At 48.4% G+C, this 24,255-nt stretch overlaps 1 protein-coding gene across 4 annotated transcripts; it reads right to left on the bottom strand.

Annotated features, from left to right (window-relative positions):
- Positions 1 to 857: 857 nt before the first annotated feature.
- On the bottom strand, positions 858 to 23,349 carry SLC5A9 (solute carrier family 5 member 9). Of its 4 annotated transcripts, none has more exons than XM_072649365.1 (15): positions 23,038 to 23,349; positions 19,460 to 19,658; positions 18,689 to 18,760; positions 14,705 to 14,809; positions 13,557 to 13,721; positions 13,031 to 13,136; positions 12,685 to 12,765; positions 12,275 to 12,480; positions 11,790 to 11,925; positions 10,257 to 10,364; positions 9,077 to 9,227; positions 7,846 to 8,014; positions 6,902 to 7,117; positions 6,126 to 6,276; positions 858 to 3,754 (listed from the first exon to the last, which is right to left on the bottom strand). In XM_072649365.1, exons 2-15 carry the CDS (start codon positions 19,580 to 19,582, stop codon positions 3,546 to 3,548), a joined length of 1,998 nt encoding a protein of 665 aa, XP_072505466.1. In that variant the 5' UTR covers positions 19,583 to 19,658; positions 23,038 to 23,349; the 3' UTR covers positions 858 to 3,545. The 4 variants fall into 4 exon arrangements, 3 of the variants coding, with proteins under 3 accessions (XP_072505466.1, XP_072505464.1, XP_072505467.1); XR_011975795.1 differs by adding an exon at positions 4,467 to 4,644 and having other exon boundaries at positions 3,676 to 3,754; positions 19,460 to 23,349; XM_072649363.1 differs by having other exon boundaries at positions 19,460 to 23,349.
- Positions 23,350 to 24,255: the final 906 nt, after the last annotated feature.

Here is a 24,255-nt window from a genome sequence, read left to right as displayed (position 1 = left end):
GCTCAGACAGGTGAAGTCACTTTGGGGATAGAATGAAAATTGTGCTGGATTTGGAGTCAGAAGTTCTGGGTTCAAATCAAGAAAATCACTTAATTTCTCTCAGACTCAGTTTCCTCATATGTAAAATGAAGGAACTGGATTAGGTGGCTTCTCAGCCCTTTTCTAGCCCTAGCTCTGTGATCTTATAATGCCCAAGGTAAGTCATAAACTAGTAAGTGTCAGTTAGGATTTGAACTCAGGTCTTCCTGACATCAACTCTACACTCTATTTACTGGGCTGTTTAACTTGCCTTGAGGACAAGTAGTTTCCTTTTTTTTGTTTTTTGTCTTTGTATGTCCAGCGCAACACTTGGTGGGAGACCTGGATTCTCCAGTCCTGGGGCTGTCACTTACTAGTTGTATGACCTTGGGTAGTTCTGTTCTCTCTGGGCCTCAATTTCCCTACCCATATGATGAGAATAGGTACCTGAGAACTTCTCATTTCCAACTCCATAGGCTAGCCTGTTCTACTACTTAATAAGCATTTCCCTCGGGAACCACTCACTCTCTTTGTGGAATTGAAACCTTGCTAACCTTACTTCTTGTACTCTGTAGAGGACTACTACATGTTTGCAATTCCTCATATCCCCCATCTCCTGCCTCTGAATTTTTGCTGACTTTCCCCCTGCCTGGAGGCTCACCCTCCTCTCTTGTGCCTCTTAGGATCTCAGATGCTCCAGCCTTTCCTGACCCTCCTGTCACCCCCCACCCCCAACCTCGCAACTGTTAATGGTCCTACTTAATTAGCTGTTCATGTACTGAAGACCCCTAGTATAATGTAAGCTTCTAATTAGACTGCATTCAATGTAATCTCAGAAATCAATCGATCAATCAACATTTATTATGCACCAGATGTTTACTGTGGGTCAGGTAGTAGGCCTGTAGGGAAAGTGCTGGAGATGCAAAGACAAAAGCTCAACAGACCCTTTCTTCAAGGACCTTTCATTCTTAAGGGGGAGACAAGATATAAAGTATATACAAGATACCTACAGAGTTAATAAGACAAAACCCAAGAGGAGACAGTCATAGCATCTGGGAGACTAGCAAAGGCCTCTTGTAGGAGGTGGGGTTTGAACTGAGTCTTGAAGGGAACCAGGAAATCATCATCTACAAAGAAAGAGATCCTCTAATTTCAACAGGTGTAGCAATGCTTTGGCAGCTCCCTTATCCTTAGCTAATGCTTTGAATAACAATACCTAGATACTGTTAAATTGATACATGTCAAGAACAAGTAGAATTGGGAACTGAGATGTGGGTTCGAATCTCTGCTCTGTAGCTCACTGTGTGAACTTGCTTGTGCAAGCCACATCATCCCCCTTGCCTTTGTAAGATGAGGGGGTTAGATTAGAAGTTCTCTAATGTTCCTTCCAGTTAGGATGTGTAAGATTCTAAGTTTTTTCTCCTTCCCGCCTTTTCCTGGGTGGTCCTGCCTCCTACCAGAGTGCAGCTGAAGTGAATGGTTGATGAAGAATGGGATGAAAAGTAGAAGCCATAGACCACCAGTAATGGGCCTTGGTCTCAGCAGGCCCCAGGCCTCTGTGCACCCTCCTGCTCACCATCTGGAACTCAGCCTTGACTCACTTACTGAATTCTTGCCTGGGCTCTCAACCCAGCCATCTCTCTCCCTCATACGGAGTCCCCCAACTTTCAGAGTGTGAACTTCCCAATGGGAAGGGCTTCTTATGAGCCAGTGGGGCAGGGGAATGCCCCTGGGGGATTGGGAAAATCTACTGCCCCTTCACACAGGTGTCTCTTGGCCTGAGATTGTCCTTGGTCGTTTATCCTGAACCCCTTATAGCAAATCCCTTAAGGCCTTTTCTGTCTTCAGGAGGCCTGAGGACTTAACCTAAGGAAAAATTTTCCATCAACTGGCCAACCACAGAATGGGTTGCCTCAACTATCACTGGAGGTTTTCCAGCAGCTGCTAAATGACCCTTTGTCTTGTAAGTTGTAAAGGATTCTTGCTTCAAGAAGATGAACTAGCTGCTTTCTGGGGATCTGCGCATCTCTGAGAGTCTAGGATTCTATCATTCAATGATCCTAAGAAGATGCCAGTGGGGGTAGGTAGAATAGTTCTGTAAGTTAATTGGAAGAGATCATGAATAACCATTCCAGGATAAGAGGCATTATGGGTTGGTAGGAATGGGAAAAAGTATTTATGAAGCTCCTACTGCATGCAGAGCCCTAAGCTCCCACTGAAATGGGATGACAATTGCAAATCTAGTCCCAAACACTTACTAGCTGAATGACCCTGGGCAAGTCACTTAACCCCAATTGCCTCAAAAAAAAATGACAAATTATATACAGTCCCTGGCCTCATCGGGTTTACGTTCTTATAGGGACATGAGCAAGTAAGATGCAAAGCCAAGGGTTAATGGGGAAAAGGGAGTGCTCCAGACAGAGACATTGAGGCGTTTGAAGAAGGGGTCATGTTTACCAGAGGCAGCAGGTGAAGCTACTTGGAGGTCGTGGTCCCTGGCTGGGCCTTGAAGGATGGAATGAACTTCAACCAATACAGATGGGTGTGGAAGAGGAGGAGTTCTTTCTATGAATGGGGGACACTGGGAGTGAAGGCCCCGGGGAAGGGATGGAACAGGATGAGAATGAGGGACCAAGAGTCTTCCAGTCTAGAATAGAAGAATGTAGAGGTATGGAGGGGACAGAAGGGCAGATGGAGAGGCAAGGTTGTTTACCTTGGGCTAGGATAGGGAGTTTGTGCTTTAACCATTAAAAGTAGGGAGCCACTGAAGGTTTTGGAATACCAGAGCAGCATGATTGCAGCAGGACTGTAGCAAGGTGAAGCTGTCCAGGCCCCAGGAAGGGATGGAAGCACAAATTTTGAAAGGGAAAGTGAGCAGGGAGTTCAACAACATCAAACCTTACTGAGCTGACACATATCTTCCCAGCTTCTTGTGTCTCCTCCTGGCTCCCTGGCAGCCCCTAGGAACCTTCTGGGCACTCAGGAGATGATGGGGAGGAGGAGAGAAGCCAGGCCCAAGATGCTGTCTCAGATCAGAAGGATGGGCAGCTTAGTAGAGTAGAAATACCACCAAGGGGTCTAGTCGGACCTTCCCACAGATCCACTCTGTCATCCTCAGAAGTCTCTTTTCCACTCTGAGATTTAACTTCCTCATCTGTGAGAGGAAGATGGTGATCCTATTACGAAGCCATTTTTCAGAACGTGCTTTGTAGGCCTTGGAGGGCTTATAGAGAGGAGGAAACTGAGTCTCACAGAGGTGGCTTTACCCCAGGTCACACTGCTCATGGGGATCAGAGCCAGGAGGACATGGAGAAAGCTTTGAACCCCGAGTCTGCTGCTGTGTCCACTGAGCTGTTCGAGTAGTTAGCAATCACCAGAGATGAGGGCAGGTAGGTGGGAGATTGGCCACCCAGTACTGACTGACCACATTCAGGGACTTCCCACATGAAATCTAATGCTGGCCTTTTCGACAGCTTGATGTGACTTGGTTTATCCCTCCCAAATTGATGTGGGACCACACCAGCCACTTAGGCAAAGTAGCCCCAGAGGAAGATGTTGACAGCAAGTAGGAAGATGGCATTGATGTCGCAAAATCGCTTCCACAGTGGGGTCTCCTCAATGCTTGTCAGTTTTCTCTCCATTGCAGCCTTCTCTGCAGGACTCAGAATAGGTGTGGGGGTTGAAGAAAACCCACAGAACCAGAAATAAAACTTCTGCCAACAAGACTGGGGAAGGTCTGGGAAGGAGAGAGTTAACAGAGCAGGGTAAGCATCAGCTACACCTTGTTTCTTGGCTCCAGGCTGAGCGCTGATCAGTAGAATCATGTACATCCCCCTGGAACACATTCCACAGTTCTTATATGCTATTCCCCTCCACATACTCCAAGACACAAACATACTGGTCCACTAGATGCCCTGAATCCATGATGCTCCATCATCCTGCTCAGTGCCTTTATGCTCTCTGCCCCCTATGTCTAGAATGGACTTCCTCTTAGAATCCTTGGTTTTCTTTGAGATCCAGCTCAAGAACTTTCTACATGAAACTGACTTTGTAAAAGGGTCAGCCTAGAAAGACCACTGAGGTCCGTTTCGATTCTCAGACTTTGTGATTCTTTGATTTTTTTATCTTCCCCCCTATCACAACTACTACGGTCCCCCAATGACCTTATCTTCATTCTGTGTGTTAGTTATACACATATCCATATATACATATCTATCCATCCATCCATCCATCCATCTATCCATCTATCCGTCAATCAATCTATCTATCTATCTATCTATCTATCTATCTATCTATCTATCTATCTATCTATCTATCTATCTATCTACCTACCTACCTACCTATCTATCTATCTATCTATCTATCTATCTATCTATCTATCTATCTATCTATCTATCTATCTATCTATCTATCTACTTACCTACCTACCTACCTACCTACCTACCTACCTATCTATGTATCTATCCCTGTGACGGCAAGGACAGTTTCACTTTGGTCTTTGTATCCTCAGCACATAGATTCCAGTCATGGATTTCACTTCACCAAGTCTTGAGAATCCAAATGAGATCGGATGACCTCTTTCTCTTCACTTTGTTAGATCCTTTAGCTTGTTGTCCACGTTTTGTGCTTTTTGTGTGTAGATATAATCACAGAAATAAAGAGGGCAGATAAGAGAAATAATGAGGTACGAAAATGTCAAAATGAAATGTAAAATGGGTTTATAAATAGTTATCCTTTTATGAAATGTGGAGGAATTTTTTTTTCTCATAGCAATAAGAGGACAGCTAGTCATTCACTAATCAAAAATTAGCTACACCTTCAGTGGTCTTTAAAAAAGCTGAGTTTGCCAGCCCTATGGGCAATCAAAACTCATGCAAGGCATGGAACAACGCAGGGGAGTATGACCCCTGAGCCTCTAAGAGAAGGAGGAAGGAGGAGAATTCTATCTATTTCCTCCAGTCATAGGCCATGTATCAGAACTACTTGTCTGGTAAGGGATACTACTTCTAGGAGTGCAGAGAGAGTGACAGAGCTGGGAGAAGGAAGCAGCTTCATAAAGTATGGCATATGGCAGCAGAGAAGAGAACTGACTATGGATTCAAGAGAGCACTAACCCTGGCAGTAGAGAGTAGAGTTGCAGAAAGGAGCAGGCTTAGGGAACCCAGCTGAGTGATCTGCTTAGCAGAGGTACTGTGCTCAGCATGAGATACCACAAGAAGAAAAATTATATTGGGTCCTGCAGTAACAATTATGTTGACCACATATGTAATCCTAACCCTAAATATATATTTCACTACTAACATACTCTAAGTCTGTGTCCACTTTTCCCACTGATGCCATATGTATTTGCAGAAGAGTGTACACTGAGGTTTGTGGGCAAGTATTTTATAGACTGTATTTTACTATTTCATCTTGGTTTAGGACTGTGGACCCACAGAGTACTCCTGAATGAGAGGGAGTAGTCATCACCCTCTCCACCCAACCTGCAAACTTGTAAACTTGAGCAGATAGGCATATGTGCAGACAGATTAAGGTGTTTTTTTAAAATTATTAGTAGCTCTTGGGTTTTGTTTCCTGTGAACTTGATGTCTATTTCCCTTCTTACATTGTATCTACTTGCTATGATAGCTACATTTTCATGTAGGTATCCAAGTGTTATTCTCCCCTTTAAAAGGAGAAAGCTAAGACTCTAAGATGGCAACAACTTGCCTATATCCCAGGGCAGTGAAAAGGCAGAGCCAAGCTAGAACCTGGGCTTCCTGACTCCAATGCCACAAATGCTTATTAAGCACCTGCTGTATACAGGGAACAGAGCCAGGTTGTAGGGATACAGAAACAAATATGAAAAGGATTCCTGCGCTCAAGGAATTTATGTTCTATGGGTGAAACAAAACCATAGAAATAAATACAAAGTAACTGAGATGGGGAAGGGAAGCCTAACGTGGGAGGTTAAGGAAGCTGGAGCTGATCCAGGAAGGGAGGGAGTATGAAGCCTGTCAAACCTTCTAGCACTGAGGGCACCTGGAGGGCATCTGAACCTGCTTGCTCCTCCTGGGGCCACCTCTGCACAATGGGGCCTGCCCATCTCTCCCCTGACCCCTGCTCACCTGGGGATTCCTTCCTTTTAAGGTCACTGTCTTCTGACTGATTCTCCTGAGCTGACGAGGCTGGCTCCCTGTCCTGTGGTGGGTGGGTATAATAATGTCCTTCCAGGTCAGGTGGGTGACGGTTCCGGGTCCACCATGTCAGAGGAATAAGCTGGAGGGAGAGAATCCAGGGGGTCCAGTCAGAAGCCAACTGGAAAGAGCCTCCTGGGGCTGTCAGTGGCAGGGGAGAAGTGCTGAATACAGAGAGCCCCAAGCACCCAGTTAGACTCTTGCCTGGCTCTGACACTGACTGTCCTTAATGAATGTCTTTTCTTCATTCATTCATTCATTCATTCATTCATTCATTCATTCATTCTCAGACCCCTCTCAGCCCTTTCATTCTTTGTTCTAAAAACCCTCCCTCCCAGCCCTGACATTCTCTGTTCTAAGACCCTTTCTAGCTCTGACATTGTCAGTTCTAAGCTCCCTCCCAGCTCAGATATTCCCTATTCTAAGCTCCCTCCCAGCTCTGATATTCCCTGTTTTAACTTCCCTCCCGGCTCTGACATTCTGTCTTCAGGTTCCTCCAGTTCCACTCTTTCATGGGTCTAGGTGACAGACCTAGAGCTGAAAAGGCCCTTTGAGACCATCCAGCCCTGAACCTCTCATTTTACAAAGAAGGAAACTGAGGTCCATGAGACTGAGTCACTCAGGCTTGATCATCCCACATGAGGTAGAGCAAGGCACTGGACCCCAGGGCTCCACTGTCAGCCCGTCCCTCTTGGGCTGGAACCTGCCTTTTCCTCAGGGATGGGGGATGTGCAGAGGCTGACAGTGATGATAACGAAGGCTGTGAGGCCACAGAGCAGCAGTGCAAAGTACAGGTAGTGCAGGTCCCTCAGGATGGCTGGCCGGGTGTCCTGCTCCCCACATGAGGGGGCCCTGTAGCAGAACTCCAGTATCATTCGGAGGCCGCCGACCACCAGGCCAAAAATGAGGCCCCAGAAGGCTCCCTGAGGAGAAAGGGCAGGAGCCTCAGGCAGGAGCTGGCCACAAGGAGCCCAAACAGCTCCCAAAGGTCCAGATCCCCCCCCACTCTGCCATGTTGCTGGCGGTCTGAGGCAAAGCCAGTGTTCTCTAGTTCTAGAGGCCAGACCTAGAACCCCATCACTAGACTCCACCAGCCCAAGGCAAAGCCAGGGTTCTCCAGTTCTAGAGCCCAGACAGATATCTCTGCAGCCTCACTCTCAGCTGAAGGATTCCCTTTACAGCTTTTCTAACAGGGAGTCAGGCAGCCTAGAATGGAGCACCTCCAGTGCCAGAGAGCTCAGTACCTTTCAAGTCTGTTGGATAGATCTTATTGTTAGAAAAATCTTTCTCATTTTTGGGGAAACTGAGGCTCAGAGAAGGGAAGAGGCTTGTATTTTCATTATGAATTATAGGATTATGGGATCATAGGGTCCCTGCTAGGAGGAACCTTTGTGACAAACCTCCTCATTTTACAGGGACCAGAAGTGGAAAGAGAGTTTCCCACTCACACGTAGTGAGTGGGAAAGGCAGAGTCTGTTTCAAGGCTGTCGGTGCACAAATCCAGCCCTTTTTCAATGAGAGCCATTATGTTGATGCTGATGAACTCTGTATCACACTAACCCCCACTGGCCCATATTTTGTAGAAGGAGATATGACTCCCAGGGAGGCGAGGAAGTGATCCCTGGTTGCAGGACCAGCACCGGGTACTCACAGGCTCTGTGACCCTATGGCAGAAGATGGCCAGTACAAAGAGGGCGGTGATGGGAGGTGCCAGGTAGCTGGTGACTGACTGGATGTAGTCAAAGAGCTGCCCGCTGTTGGCATTCTGAATGATGGGAATCCAGACGATGCTGATGACCACCAAGAACACAATGAACACCCTGTGGGGAGGGGGCCGAAAAAGGCCTCAGGCCAGGACCAAGATGGAGCTCCTGGCAGAGGATTACCCAGAAACTTCCCCAACCTCAGGGACTAAGTTGTGAAGTAGAGCAGGAAGAACCTCAGCTGGCAAGTGGGTCCGCCTCTACCACTGACCCACTGTGTGACCTTGGGTAAGTCTCCATTTCCCTACTTTTAACATGAGAGATTTAGACCAGATGATCCCTAAGAACCCTCCCATCTCTGACATCTCCTGTTCTAAGGCCCCTTCCTGTTCTAGGCTCCCTCCCAGCTCAGCTGTGCTATGATCCACATTCTATTGCCCCCTCCCCCCAGATATGACAGTGGGGGTCCTCTCATCATGGGACACATGCAGCCAGGCTCAGTCAGGAAGGCTTAAATCCCCAGACCTGGCTTTTCTGCCCCCAAGTACCCTGGACTGCTCTTGTGCCTCTGAGCACTCAGACAAGGCCCCCTTCCTTCTTACTTCTAGGATGTTGTCACCTTGAAAGGACAGGCTAGGAACAGATCCATAAAGTTCTAGATTTACTGAATTCTTGTGGCCTTCAGATAACATCCTGGCACTTGAGAGCCCCCTGCTGCTCGCCCATATGCCCTTGGCCAAGCTGCCCTTGCCCCCATCCCTGGGCACACCAAGCTCGTCCTGGCTTGGATACTTTCCTTCCCATGTGGAGTTTCCTCCTCTTTTTTCCTGATGACCTGAACCCTACCCAGAGGAAGAAGCCTCAGTGCAAGTCTTGGAGATGCTTTGGGGGCTACAGGGTTGGCACTGGCCTGTGGTCATACATCCTGGATGCCAGCTTGGAGCCCAGAAATATCGGAGTGGGAGGAACTTTAGGGGGCACCTGGTCCAAACCCTTCATTGATAGAGGAGGAACCTGAAGAACAGAGAAGGTATATGATTTGTCCAAGATCACCCAGGGAGTGGGTTTTCAGGGATGGCACCTGCCAACTAGACAGAGGGATCTGGAGGGGAGGGGTGAGGACCCCTGGCTCCAGAAGATAGGAGGGGAGAGTGTGAGAGCCCAGGAGGCAGCCAGGACCTGCCCACCAGCATCAACTCCCGATCAGTTGCCTTCCTGCGGAAGCGCTGCCAGATGTCAATGGCGAAGAGTGTGCTGCTACTGTTGAAAATGGAGGTAAGCGAGCTCATAAGGGCTGCCATGATGACGGCTATCATCAGGCCCCGAAGCCCTGTGGGGAGAGAAAATCACCCTGTAGGATGGTGGTCCCACCCACACCAGCTGGGGCTGGCTGGGGGCCAAGCAGCCAAGCTGCGTGCTTCATCTGAAGGAAGGTCCCTCTGGGATCTGGGAGCCACTGAGGACTGGCTGGGGAAGGAGCAGCCACAAGACCCATGAGCATCAGTCACCTCAAGGCCTACAGTTACCAGCTGGGGCTGGCTGGGGGCCAAGCAGGAGCTCCAGACTACACCTTCAGTCCTAATGCCTGGGGGAAAAGAAAACCCTAGGGAGCTAATCTGCCTGCCTAGCATAGGCCTAAAGTCAGGAGAATCATAGCTAAGTCTTAGTTTCTCTGCCACAAGCTCCTTCTCCCTTCTATTTTCTAGATGATGATAGGGAGACCAAGCCCTGACCTCCTGACCTCATGGGGCTAATGGAAAGTCCTAAGTGTCCTCATGGGAATATACAACATTATGCCCAATGACTGAGGTCCAGAGAATGCAGGGGATTTGCCTAAGATCACAGTGACCCAGGTCAGTCAGACAGGCAACAAACATTTAAGTGCCTACTATGTTCCAGTCACTGTGCTAAGGGCTGGGGATACACAGACAGGCATAAAGATAATCAAGGCACCGTCCACCCCAGCAGAGGCATGACTAGGGAGAGTCAGCTGGGATTTGGTCCTAGGGTGGACAATTTAGAGGGTGCTGTCCACACCTGCAACTAGTGGCTTTTTTTTTCCATAGTGGCAGTGGCAGAAACAGGAGTCCTGTATCCCTTGCCCATGCTGCCACCAGCTTCATCCACATGTGCCCTTGTTCCCAAGCTTAGTTCTGCCCGTGGAGACAACAGCACCCAAACAGGGAGGCAAGAGTTTCTTCCCCCTGGTGTCCCAGGGTACAATTCCTCGTGCTACCTAATGCCCACCTTCCATTTACTCGAGCTGCAAAGTTATGGCCTTCCCTCATGCCTGCTCCCCTTTTTCTGTCCCTCCCTATCAACTTGTTCCCCCAGGCCCAAAGGCCAACTGAGGCCTTACCTACAGGCATGAGCTCTATCACCAGTTTGGGGTATGCAATGTTGGAACAGCCCACTCGAGCCCCACAGATGTCCTGGCAGATGTCAGGGTCCACACAGCCAACCACATCTGTAATAGCCAATGCAGAAGTCAGGACTGAGGGTAGACTGAACCCTGGCACCTGCCTGTGTCCTGAATAGGGTGGCCATCCACCCAGAGGAGAGTGGAGGTGGAACAGGGCGAGGCCTGTGTAGGGAGGGACAGACAGGGGCCTGTGCCTCAGGGTATAGGGAAACCCTCTGCCCCAAAGTCCCTCCTCTCCTGGTCATCCACAGAGCCCTGGCATCCAATTCCTAGAAACCTACTCCTTTGGGTTAAGGCATTGGCCTTTGTGCAAATAGGATCATTCCAGAGGAAGTTACGTATTAAGCCATTTTTAGTTATTAGTAGTTTTGGAAGGATTCTAGAGGCTAAAAAGGTCAGAGCTGAGATCTTTAGAACAGAGAATGTCAGGCCTGGAATGGGTCTTAAAACAAGGGATGTCAGAGAAAGGAGAGATCTTAGAACAGGGAATGTCAGAACTGAGGGGAAGAAGTCTTAGAACACAGAACATCAGCAGTAGGAGAGAACTTGGAACACAGAACTTCAAAATGGGGAGGAACCTTAGAACATAGAACATAATGTCTTCGGGCATGTCAGATCTGGGAGGGCCTTTAGAGACCACTTAACTTTGCAGCTGAGGAAACTGAGAGTTGAGGCCCAGAGTATATAGATGACTTGGACCCTCTCTTAGTAGGCTGGGCATCTCTCTGCCCCACCAGGACCTTTCCCCCAGAAAATTTCTGCCCATCCTCCCAATGTCTCCCCTCTGAGGGTCCTTTCATGCTTCCTGTGGGCAGCTGCTAACCTTCCTCTAGCCCTGGGTTGTTTTTATCCCCTGGTCTTTTCTGTCTCTTAACCCCTCCTGCCTCACACACTAAACTGAGCAGGGACAGGGTCTTATCCAAACTTCAAGTCTCCCCCACAGCCCAGAAAAGGGAGGGATCTGCACACGGAAGGGGCTTAATCAATGTTGACCAAACTAGACTATGACTAGAATCCAGGTTTCCAGTCTCCCTGTGCAGGGTTCTTTCCACTCTATCAAGGAGGTGGGGCAGCCCACAGAGATGGATGGGGTTAGGACTAAGAGGGAGAAACCTAGAACCTGGGACTCTGGTCAGGGAAGGCAGGCACTGGGGCCTCTGGCTGCAGCATCAGGGTCGTTCAAAAGGACAGATTTCAGCATGATGTCAGAAAAAAACAGCCTACTCTTGAGAGCTGTCCTAAGTGGAGTGGGCTACCCTGATAGGTAGTGAGCTCCCCATGCTCAGAGGTCATTAAACAGAGGCAGGATGGTTTCTTGTAAGGGAAGGTATAAAGGGTGTTCTTGTTCAGTTGTGAGGGAGGGCACTAGAGCCCTGGAAAGGCCTTGCCAGTTCCGAGTCTCTGCTGCTGCTGTTGCCACATTTCACCCGATCCCTCCTTGCCCCTGGAGACCAGCAGGGATGGCTGTACCTGGGTAGAGGGCCCGGCTGATCATCCCGGGCATGACAATGAAGAACATGGGCAGGAGTTTTAAGTAGCCCCCAAACACGGAGCCCCCCTTGGCATGAGATAAGTTCTTGGCTGACAGAGATCTCTGCACAATCACCTGTGAGGGGAGACAAGGAACAGAGGTCATGTCAGGGTCAGGGACTAGGTGGCCTTGCGGTGGAAGCCGGGGCTGGAGAGACCCATAGCACAGACTGAAGCACCAGGCAGCTCACACTCACTTGTGCCCCGTCCTGGAGCAGCCTGAGCCTTCTCCCTAGGCACAGACTCTGCCCTGGCTCTATGCCTCTCAGCTCTCATTTGACTCTTACAAGTCTAGACCTTCTGCCAGGTAGGCATGACCATGGGCTCCCCTTTGGGACCTGCTTGTGCCCTGGACCTTTTTCTAGGTGCTGGGGTGGGTCTGGCTGGGAGCCCTACCAGGGTGTGATGGTAGAGGGCTATGATACCTGATCTGTGCACCAGCACCATGTGGCCAGCACGGTGAGCCCAAAGATGAGACCAGGCCATGGGATGTCCCCGGTGACAGGGTCCCGGAGCAGGTGGAAGGCATCGGACCGAGGCAAGTGGCAGGTGGTGTTGGGTACAGTGACATTGGCGATGGCTATGCTGTACTTCTCCTGCAGGCCTGGGTACCAGCCCACTTCTTTAAATCCTGCAAATCCAGAGCATCTGCTCATGGGTGATGGCCCACCATGGAATGGAGTGCCTCCCCATGTTCCTTTGTAGGGCATGGTGGGAGGAGACCATGTCATGGGCTGTCTGTGGAGAAACTGAAGAAGGAGGGGACATGGCCCCTGTCCTCAGGGAGTGGTCAGGCCCACCCCTACTCCCTACCCCAGCACCCACAAGGCCTTACCTAAGAACATGAGCGCCAAGGCTCCCCCCACCATGATGAGAGTCTGAAGAGTATCCGTGTAGATCACAGCAGTCAGACCCCCTAGGATTAGAGGAGGGCAGGGGTAAGTCCCACAACCAACCAGACTGTGACAGCCCGTGGAGGCTGCTTGTGTGCTCTTTGTCTCTGTCTCTGTCTCTTCCTCCCTTCCTCCCTCCCTCCCTCCTTGTCTCTTTATTTCTGCCTCTGTCTTTCCACACCACCTTCTTCCCCCATCCCTCCCCCACTTTCTTGTCCCCTGTCCTCCCTTTGACTCATCTGCACTGCCTCCCTCTGGGTATCCATAAATGCTTCCAAGGGATGTTACCAGCAATGGTGTAGATGGCTGTCACAACTAGTAGGATGATTGTGGAGAGGTAGAGATCCCAGCCCAAGGATACCTTGATAAACAAGGCTCCAGAGAAGATGTCAGTCTGCAATGAGAAGGTCTTGGGGAGGGGAGGGCTCTCATGCCAAAGCCCCCATCCCAGCTCAGGCATCCCAGGCTCTAGCCCTCACTTCTTTTCTCAGAAGGGCATTGGCTTGATTGGAAGTGAGGTGAGAAAGGAGGCAGAGGGAAGGAGGGAACAGGCCCTGGGTTCCGGTTCTGGACTTGTCACTGACTTGTTGTGTATCGGTAAATAGATCCTTTCTCTGAGCCTCAGTTTCCTCATTTTTAAAGTAGGAAGATCATAATCCTTCCCCTGCCTCCCTCAGGAGTGAAGAAAACAAAATGAGATAAATGATGAAAAGGCCTATGTAACATTACCTTCCTCCCCCCAGAGGGCCTAGCAGTGTGTGCCTCGGGGAAATAGAACCCAAGGGCAGCCTCATGAGCAGGAACATCTACCCACTGAAATTTTGGTGAAGATGTACAGGATGAGGGACAGGACAGACATGTACACTTGGATCCTCTGGCCTCCAAATCGCTTCTTCAGGTACTCAGGCATTGTGACAACTCCCGCTGCAATGTAGACGGGCACAAAGATCCAGCCGAGCGCCAGGAGCAGCCAGGTTGCCTGGGCAAAGGCAAAGCACAGGAAAGAATAAAGCCAGAGCTCTCTCATGCTGGACCCTAGACAAAGGCAAAGTAGGTGGCTGCCTACACAGGAGGTATCAGGGTCTGTTGGTCCAGAAGTTAGGAGTCCTAGAAATAGAGTCTTGATTTTGCCACCAACTTTCTGTATGATCTTAGGGAAGTTACTTCCCTACTTTGTGCCTCAGTTTCTCCATTAGTAAAATGGGGATAGCGGGGCAGATAGTTTCCAAATTTCCTCATAGCTCTGATATTCATGGGACCATGTTCCAAGATCCTATGTTCTAAGTGGATCTAGAGTTTTGAGAGAAATGATTATTTCTCTTCTATATTAATAACCAATTACTATTGGGGAGAGCTAGGATTTTTTTCCCTTTCTATTTCCTCCTTCTCTGCTAGGTCAAATCAGCCCCTGAAGACTAGAGCTGACAATGAGATTGGATTTAACATTCTCCCCAATCCTGTTCAGGTCCCACCCAAGTGGGGAAGTGCCTTGTGTTCTGCTCAGACTCGGTGGGAGTCAGGGGTACATCCTTTGTCTAGATGCAATTCATCTATGTCGCCCAAACCCCTATTAGAATATGTCTACCTTTCATTATAATATCCATTCTTCTCATTAATTGTTAGCCAATCAAAGTTGGTTGCTGCCTGTTGGGAACACTTGCTCTTCCAAGGGCATATAAGAGTCAAGAGGCTGCCATGATCCATCTTTGATTCACAAGAGATGGCCAAATGACCATTCTTTTATTAATTATTCACTAATGATAATTAATTTAACGATTAATTATTCAGAAATTATATCTCTCGAACTTTTCATACACTGCAGTTTGCAGTAAGTTACAGAGAGGAAACCAGGTCCCGATAAACATTTCCTATCTCAGTTAAATCAAGAATGGCGAAGCTCATATTCCCTGGAGATTGGGATTCCCAGTCTGGGGGTGGGGATTGCTCCCCTTGGCTACTCACGTTCCACTCAAAACCACCCACAGCCAGGCCCCCAGCTGCTCCTGTCCCAGCCAAACCGATGAATAAGCCACTACCCACATTGCTGGACATCAGAGAGGCACCAATCTGAAAGGTATGGGAGAGAGATCAGGGATAGCAGCTGCAGCCCAGGCTTCTGGGTAACTAGATTTGGGAGGTGGGCTCCCAAATGGCTGGAGATGAGGGACCGTAGTGTCAAATTTCTGGACAGGCATCAGGAAAGTTAAAAATCTTTAGATAGACAAAGAGAGATAGACAGACAGAGACAGAAAGGGATAGAAACAGAGACAGAGATAGAGAAAGACAGAAAGTTGTGAAGGTTGGAAGTTCAATTCCGTGTGGACGGTCTCGGGCGGGTAAAGGTGGGAGCTTCTAAATCTTAGAGTTCTTACGAGGCCCCCCAGGAAAACAGCAGGGAATCGAGAAGGTCAGACCGAGCTAGCTCGGCTAGCTCTGGTATTTCCGCCTCTTCCCAGGAGATACGTGATGGGTGGAGCCTCCCTGCTCTTGAGGCTGTCCCGGATTGGACACACCTGTTGTCTCCTAACAGGCTCGATATTGATATGTAAACTACGCGACAGAGGGCTTAAGTAGGTCCAGGAAAGCCCGAAAAAGCCTCTTGGGCGGAGGGCCACGTGTGAGCTTACTAGGCTCCCCATTTTCCTCTCTCCTCTCTCCCCTCCCTCTCTCTCCTCACTTATACTTCTACTTCCAATCTCTTATTGTAAGATCTTTGCCTCCTTGGGAGATCCCTCTCTCTCTCCCTCCTAAGGAAGAATCCCCTGCACTTGTAACCGAGACCCTGAAATAAAGCTCAACCCTTGTTCGACTCTGGAACATCCTTTCTCTCATATGCGCACCCGGCGTGGCCAGCCGAAGACCTCGGGAGGTGAGGTAAGAAAGACTCAGGTAGCCCACAGGCCTCTAGGCCTGGCAGAAAGTCAGAGAGAAACAGAGACAAAGAAATTATAAAGAGAACACATCCAGCTATCTTGAGGATTATGAAGTCCTGGACAAGAAACTGAAGTGCTAGGGGGCACAGGTGGTCTTTTCATCACTCTTGCTCATTGACTGCAGGGATGTCAAAAAAGATTTTGGAAGTTGAGAAGCTGGTGTCTGAGGTCCCCATGAATTTTCACAGCTACAAGTAATCTCCCCCTTTCTCTGAATTCAGAGACTACTTTGCTTATAGCTTCATAACAGCACTGCGATTCTGTCTTGTATTTGATTTGATGTCTATTTTTTTCTTTTACCAGACTACTACAAGCACCTTGAGGGTAGGGACAATTAGTTATTCATTTTCATATCCTTCAGAGGCTAGTCACAGTTAGTGGACACAGAGTAAATGTTAAAAACAATGATATATGGTGTATGAAATGGGATCTGAATTTTTAGACTCAAATTTGAACTAGAAAAGCAGTGTGCCCTTCACATGGGATGGAGTGCACCCGAAAGGGCCAGTGAAAACCTCTTTGCCTGGAGTTTTATTAATCTAATCAAGAAGTATAAACCAAAAAAGGAATCGAAGGAGAATATTACCTGGAGATCTGGCAAACCCAATTATCTATCTATCTATCTATCTATCTATCTATCTATCTATCTATCTATCTGTCCATCTCTCATCTATCTATCTATCTATCTATCTATCATCTCCATAACTCTATCCATATCTATCTTTCTATCTACCCAACTATCTATCCATCCATCTCATGTATATATATATATATCTATTCTATCTCTCCTTTTCATCTATCTATCCATCTTTATGTATGTATTATGTACCTAGCTATTTATCTATCCATCCATTTATCTTTCCATCTGTCCTTTCCACCCATCCATCCGTCTGCCTACCTCCCTCTCTATTCATCTCTATCTATGCATGTATGTATGTATGTGTGTGTGTGTATATATATATATACATATATATATTTCATTTCCATCCATCCATCAATCTATCGACGAACAAGAAAAAATACAGTAAGAAGAATATCATGAGAGAAGATCGGTGCTTCATGAGAGACAATTTCCAAACAGTTCTAACAATGATTATTGTTAGTGATAATACTCAGCACCTCTCTGGCCCCTAGAGGTTAGTGAAGTACTTTACACATTTTCTCACCCTTGATGGTTAGACAGCAATGGAACCTGCAGTGTTAGATGCCCAAGTGCCTTGACTCTGGCCATCAAGCAAGGTGAATGACAGATACTAGTACAAGAAGGCAGATTTGACCTCCCAGGTGTTCCTTCAACATGGAGGGATGGGGTCCATCCTCAGAAAATGGTACTGGAAAGATTTGAAAGGGGCAGGGGAGGTAACCAGCATAGACCAGTGAGCTTGACTTTGATTCCTCTTAATGACCTTCTGATGACCAGAGTGACTTATGCACACAGAAAAAGGGGAAGTGATGGGTCAAGGTAGGATGGATGGCACAGTGGGAGAGGTCTCTTGTTTGGAGTCAAAAGTCCAGGAGTCAGCACCTGGCATAAGCAGATACTTAATAAAATCTTATTGATTGATTAATTAACTCAGATTCAAATGCTACTTCTGATCCAGTCTGTCAATAAACATGGATGAAGCATATGCCAGGCATCGTACTAAGCTCTGGGGATACAAAAAAGGTAAAAACAACCCAAAACAAGAAAAAAGAAAAAAAAAGCAGAAGAAAGATAGGATAGCCCTGCCCTCCACGTGCTCATAGTCTAAAGGAGCAATCAAGGTATGGATGGGGTGTGTTGCAGAGAATCCATAGAAGGCAGGCATCAGCCTTAAGGGAATTAGAAAAGGCCTCTTGTGGAAGTGACCTTAAACAGGTTACACTCTGCCTCGTTGTATTTCCATTTCTTTACCTGTAAAATGGCAGAGTTAGACTAAATGATCTCTTGGGGCCCTGCTAGGTCAAAGCCCCAAAGATCCTATGACTTCAAGGATGCTAAACACATATTATGTCTCAGCTTCATGAAGGCCTTTGGTTCCTGGTAAACAAAATGGAGAAACGGAACTAGACACTAGGACCATTAGCTGGGCTGACAACTGGATGAGAGCAGATAGTTTTGTGTCTGCTTGGAAGGAGGGCTCCAGAGAAGTGTCCCAGAGATCTATGCTTGCCTCCGTTCTGTTGAACATTTTTATCAATTATTAGGAGTCATGCTCATCAAATTTACAGACAAAGCAAAGCTGGGAGGTATAGCTAACACAATGGATGGATGACAGTCAGGAATTAAAAAGGTTGTTGAGAGGCTAAAGCACTGGGCTGGATCTAATTAGATGAAATTCAACAGGATAAACAAAATTTTTGCACATGGATACCAAACAACTTTGCAATTATGAGGTGGGGAAGGTATGGATAGACAATAGTTGTTCTGTAAAAGATCTGAGGGTGTTAGTGGACCACCAGCTCATTATGAATCAGCAGTGGCATGGAGCTATGCAGAAAGCTAATTCTGTCTTGGGATGCATTCAGAGAGGCAGAGCTTCTAGGAGGAGGGATGCAGTCATCCCACTCCCCTTTGGCCTGGTCAGACTACAAAGTTGCGGGTGCTATCTTAGAGATATAAAGCCTTCCAGAGGAGGGCGAGTCAGGGATGTTTTGCTTGAGCCCTTGTCTGTGTACAGTAGGAAGACCTTGGGCCCTCTTGTGTGAGTTGTCTGGTTATCAGGGTGTTTGTTCAACTAATGCTGACCCCTACCCCCCATAACATGTATTTGGCTTTGGGTGGGAGACTTCTTCCCTGGGTAACCTCAGAAGGCTGGCATAGAAACATCTGAAACTTAAGTCACATACTAGACCAACCCCTCACTGGAAGTCAATGATCTTCTGCTAAACTATCCCCGAGAGACGGGAGAAGCAGAACTGGAGGGATCTGACAGCTTCCCCAGGTCACAGCACGTGGGGCAGAATCATTATCTATACCCAGGTGGTCCAATACCACCCGCCTGGGATATCACAGAGAAAGAAACGGACTTACCGGCCACCAAGTCATGGACCTCCCAGCCAAGAAATAGCCCCCAATGGTGCTTCTGCTGGCCCGGAGGGAAGACTGGAAAGAAAGTAGTCAGAGATGAACCGAGCCGGCCAGAGCCAAGGCCTCCCCTTCCTTCTCTGAGCTCCCAAGTCAGGATTACACCTGCCTTCTCTCTGTGTAGTGACCTCCCTCCTTGACCCTTTCCCTGTTTCCTGGCCTTTCTTTCCCACCACTCAACCTGGGAGCTCATTCCCTCTTTTCTCTTTCAAAACCTGGTTTAAGATTTTAATTTTCCAGTTCCTATCTCAAATGAATTGTTCCTTGTGTATCAAAATGGATATTTTGTATCTCCTTTCTTTTCCTCCTCTTTTTCTTTCTGGGCACCTCCCCCTCCCCTTACAGTGTAGAGGGAGGCCCAGTAAATGTTTCTTGATTGATTAACTCACTCTCTAACCTCCAGCAAGGCCCTTAGCCTCTCTAGATCTCAATTTCCCTCTTTGGGAAAGTGAGACTGAATGATCTCTAAGGCTTCTTCCCACTCTGACCTTCTCTGTGCTATTCCAAGACAGAGACTAATTCTAGCCTGACACTATCATGCCCATTTCCAAGTCAACAATAGACTGGACTCAGTCCTGTGAACCCCACTGGGCAGGTCTCCAGCTGTGGAAAGATAGTGATGATCAGTGGCCCTGTGCCAACCCCCAACCCACCTTGCCCCAGATATATCTCTTCCCCCCTCCTCCCCACCCCTGGCCCCCAGGGGCCCAGGCTTACCCAGATCCCCAATGCTAAGACAAAGACAAAGTAGATGACCACCACCAGGATGTCATAGATGTTGAAGATGGCTCTGGTCTCCTGGCGAGGCTCTGCTGGGACCTCCTGAGCTCCTGCCTCCATTTCCCACAGTGCCTGTGGAGCTCAGGACCAAGGTGGACTTTGAGGTACACCCAAGCCAGTAGTTGTTCTTTCACCCCTGTAATCATTAATCAGCCAGGGCTGGGAGGGAGAACGCTCAGGGTGGGGCTGAGTGCCTTGGATCCAACCTGCTGCCAGCCAGGGCCCTCCCTCCTCAGCCCTGGAGGCAGCCCAAGGAGGAAGAGAGAGAAGAAGGAGGGATGGAAGAAGAGAAGGAGAGAGGTGAGGAAAAGAGAGAGAGAGAGGAGGGCAGGAGAGAGAGAAATAGAAGAAGAGGGAGAAAGGGGAAGGAGAGAAGGAGAGAGGAGAAGTAGAGGAGAGAGAAGGAAAGAGGAGAAAAAGAAGAGGCCGGAGAGGGAGGGGGAGAGAGAAAGGGAGAAGGAAAGGAGAGAGGGGAGAGAAGGAGAGAGAAGGGGAAGAGAGAGAAAAGGAGAGAGAGGGACAGAGAAAGAGAGGGAGAGAAAGAGAGACAGAGGGGGAGGAGAGAACGAGAAAGGAAAAGGAAGGAGAGAAAGGAAGGGGAGAGAAAGAATATGGGAAAGGAGAAAGAACAGGGGGAGAAGGGGAGAAGTGGAGGAGGAAGGGAAAGGGGGATGAATAGAAGAGGAAAAAGAGGAAGAAAAGAGGAGGAGAGGGATCACAAAATCTTGAGAAAGGCAGATCAGTGGGACTGTGAAACGGTTTTGTTCAGGGCTATTATTTCCTGGGAAAACCAAACAGGAATCTGTGGAGCACTGATGAACCACAGAGGTGGGGGGTCTATCTGTACGAAATGTGGCATACACTGGTTTTGTAGAAGCGTTTTTTGGTCTTTGTTTCAAAGATTTATTGGTTGTGAGGAGAGGACTACATTTTATTTAAATTAAGACAAAACTCTGAGTGGCCTAAAGGCAATGAAAACAAGGAGGAATAAAGCTAATCCAGATCTAGTTTAGTAAAATTTGATCCACAGATACCTTTATTAAGTACCTACTACGTGTCTGGTCCTGTGCTGAGGCTTTCCAGAATCTCTGGATTAAAAGGAATGAAGGGTGAACAACAACATGGCAGAAGGCCACTTTCTGCTGAGGTCCTGGGCCCTTGTCATTTTACTGAAAGCTTAGGGACCTGGTTTAACGATCCACTCCCTGCATGGTGCCAGGGCCCTGGAGGCCCTGGATTATTTGAGGGCCTATGTTCTGAATTCTAGCTCTGTTTATTGTGGCCAGTGTGACCCTGGAAGAATTCTTTTTTCTTACCTGGACCTTAGTTTCTTCCTTTGTAAAATAAAGGGACTGGATTAGATGGGATCTAAAGCCCCTTCCCAATTCTTATTTGGGATCAAGAATTACTTCTTAGTCCTGTGATTTCCATTAACTCTGTGTACTTTCAATTTCTGGGTCTTACTTTCGCTTTCTGTAAAATGGCAACAATGATGCTTCCCTCAGGCTTTTGTAAAATCAAGATGAGATGGATGATGGATGAGAAAGCATTTTAGAAGCCCTGTACAAGTGTAGGAGAGCTGGTGTATGAACATCCCCGTATCCCCAGCTCAACCAGGGAAGCTCTAGCAGAAAAAGCCAGATAATGAGGTGTTAAGTGTAAAGACGAAACCTCTCTTCCCCCAAGCCCTTAAGAAGTGTGAGTGAGGGTAGCTGACAAGCTATGCCTTTGTGAAGCCTGAAGGGATTTTCTTTGATGGAGTAGGAAACTGGATACTACCTACATGACCCTTAAAAAAAGCTATGTTATGTAGCTCTGAAGTTAATTGAGGCAGGAGCCATCAGGCAAAGAAGAGGTGAGATTTTCACCTCTTGGAGGTGGAAAGACTTTGTCCTTTATTTCTCCCCTCCCTCTAGTAATTGGTCATGGTGCTTCCTTCCTAGTGAAATTACTTGTCTAAAAGGAGACAACACATCCATCAGGGAGCAGGTAAACACACCCTCCAGACAGACTGGAACCCAGAGAGTCTGAGGCAGTAGCTGGAGCCAGGAAGCAGCTTCAAGGAAGAGGATTTCTGGCAGTAGAGAAGAGAACCCAAGGTAGAACGAGCCCTGGCAATCTGGCTGTAGAAAGCAGCCCCAAAGAGATATTTGCCTGCCTAGCAGAGACGTGGTGCCAATGGAAGCAGCCTGAGGACTCCCCAAAGAGTGAATGGGGAACTGATCTGGGACTCTGGAGGATGTTTGTCTCATAAAACCAGGCAGGGGCAGAGAGAAACAAGTAGGTCCACGGTCAGGTTGAGAGGATGTGACAAAGACAGAAAGAACTATTGGATATTGTTGAGTGGGTAAGAGGGGGCAAGGGAGGTTAGAAGCAGGAAGGATGACTGATAAAAGTCTGACTATGTGTCATTCCCTTCCTCCCTGTTCCTGGAAGCGTTGCCCTGTTTCCCTCCCTCCATACCTACCCGTGTCACCTGCTCCCTCAACCTAGGTGCTACCTGTGGAAATCCTGCCTGAACTTCAAGGCTTGTTTCCAGTGCCTCCTTCTTCACAAGACCTCCCCCAAATGAAGAGAAATTAGGCCATCCAGTGTAGCCGCACCCCACCTCTGTCCATTTTACAGAAGTGGAAACAGGCCCAGAGAGGGCAAGTCACTTGCCCAGGGTCACACAGTAAATCTCCAATTCAGGATTCAAACCCAGGTCTTCCTGACTCCAAGGGCTTTATCTGCTTTAACCAGATAAATACATAGTGGCTTATAAAGCAGCCCCTGCCTCAGGATCTTACAGCTGGCTTTGCAACAGTTAACTGGCATCTGCCCAGGACCATAGCTCTCTCTGGGCAAGCTAGAAGGAGGTGGCTGGAGGCATTCTTCTGACACTCCCCAAGGCCCCCAGCCAAAACATGTTCTAAGCATACATGGGAGGGAAAGTGCTCTGTAGTCTGCAAGGTGGGATGGGTGGGGGAGGGGCAGGGAGCCCACATTTATTTCTGTCCTCCTTCCTCCACTCCATCCCCTGCATAGGGTCAAAGCTTAGGAAGTCTTGGTTCACTGAATAACTGAGAAGGAAGCAGGACCTTAAGAGAGGTCCCTCTGGGTTTCTTCTCCCTGCCCACTCCCAAGGGGAACAGCTGCAAAGGGGAAGAAGAGACAGAGGGGGAGAGGGAGGCAGGACCACAGAGTGAGATCACAGAGAGAGGGGGAGAGGGGGGGGGGAGAGAGAGACAGAAAGAGAGAGGGGGGGGGAGGGAGAGGGAGAGAGAGAGGGAGAGGGAGAGAAAGAGGGAGGGAGAGAGAGAGGTGGAGAATTAGAATGATAGAATTGGGCAGAGAGACAGAGTGAATGAATGGGGGAGAAAGAGGAAGGAAGAGGGGAAAGACTGAAACGGAGAGAGACAGACAGAAACAGAGAAAGAAAGAAAACGACACTGCAGCAGAAGGGAGAATGGAAATGGGGTCTTGCCATCCAAGACAGAGACACCCCCCCCCCAGTCGGGGGGGCACTCTCCTACCTGCAGGGCTCTGCTCTGGTTCAGTTCTTTCTCACCAGAATGGAGCTTTGACTCTTCTGTTTCTAGGGCCCCTGGCTGCAGCCAGGCTGAGCTTGGGGGTTGCTAGATCGCCAGTCTCTGACTGAAACATCTCAGAAGAACCAGCAGGTGAAGGGGAGGAGGGAGGTGCATTCTGGTCTCACCAGTTTCCTACTGCCAACCTAAGGCCTTGCTTCAGAGAGCTGAAGGGCTGTTTTGTGCCACTGAGGCCTTGTGGATGTAATCTCAGGAAAAATTTGGGCCACTGAACTGTCCTCCTACACTTCCCTGGAATGTGTCAATGCCAGGCGGTGGCCTTGGGAGGGCTGCCTAGGCAGGGGACCTGGCAAACAGGTTTCCCAGCTTCCTGGGGGTAGACTGGGCCAGGAATGAAGGCAGGGGAGGAAAGGCCCCAACTCCTCCTCTAGGACTGGCACTCACATAACATTGAGAAATAGACACACACACTTATATACACACACACAACATAGATAAATAGAAACACACACACAATAGACAGATTGTGTGCCACATGTGCCAATCTATTAGGCTGACTTTTTCCTGCTTTTAGGGGATAGAGAGAACCTGCCATTTCACCGGGCCCTCTCTACTCATCTCCTGGTCTCTGCTTGCATGGAAAGGAGAGAAAAACCATTCTGTCTGCTCCCCGAACAAGGATCCTTAGACCTGAGCTGTCCAAGGCCTTGAGAGGTTCCCACTCTGAGGACAGATTCCTAGTCCTCTGGAACTCCTTTGGCAACAGTAAATACACTCCCAATTGGCTATCCCCTCCCCATCCCAGTGATCCTAAACCTCCCCTTGGCCCCATCTTTATACAGACCCTGTTCTTCAGACCCCACCACTCTCCCTTATTTGAATCCCCTTCACCCATCCCCTCAATGTCTCACCCTATAGATACCCTATCCATAGAGTCCTCTGGAAGGCCTGCTGCGCAGGCAACAAACTTGCTTTTATCCTAAATATTTTCCTTTCTTCTCCTTCCATATCTGGTTCCCACTGAGACTTGATGACACAGCCTCTTTGGCTGCCCTTTCTAGTACTGGATGCCTTATCAGTCATTCCCTTTGGCTCACTGGTCAAGGTGGGGGAACTGGGATATTCCCCATTACACTTCCAGGGTCCTGCTCTCCCAGGATCCCTCAATCACCTCTCCTCCTTTGAGGCTCACTCAATCTATAT

The sequence above is a fragment of the Notamacropus eugenii genome, chromosome 2 (assembly GCF_028372415.1).
Source record: "Notamacropus eugenii isolate mMacEug1 chromosome 2, mMacEug1.pri_v2, whole genome shotgun sequence".
NCBI lineage: Eukaryota > Metazoa > Chordata > Mammalia > Diprotodontia > Macropodidae > Notamacropus > Notamacropus eugenii.
Note: the sequence above shows the minus strand (reverse complement) of the source record. Positions and strands in the feature narration are given on the sequence as shown.

What these genes read in the sequence shown, in the direction of transcription:
- SLC5A9 (XM_072649363.1), bottom strand. Translation starts at nt 19,582, where the DNA reads ATGGAGGCAGGAGCTCAGGAGGTCCCAGCAGAGCCTCGCCAGGAGACC. An exon ending in TCTTAGCATTGGGGATCTGG is followed by an intron (nt 18,761 to 19,459) that starts GTAAGCCTGGGC and finishes CTTTCTTTCCAG; the next exon opens with TCTTCCCTCCGGGCCAGCAG. An exon ending in CAGCCGGGCCCTCTACCCAG is followed by an intron (nt 10,365 to 11,789) that starts GTACAGCCATCC and finishes TGGCTATTACAG; the next exon opens with ATGTGGTTGGCTGTGTGGAC.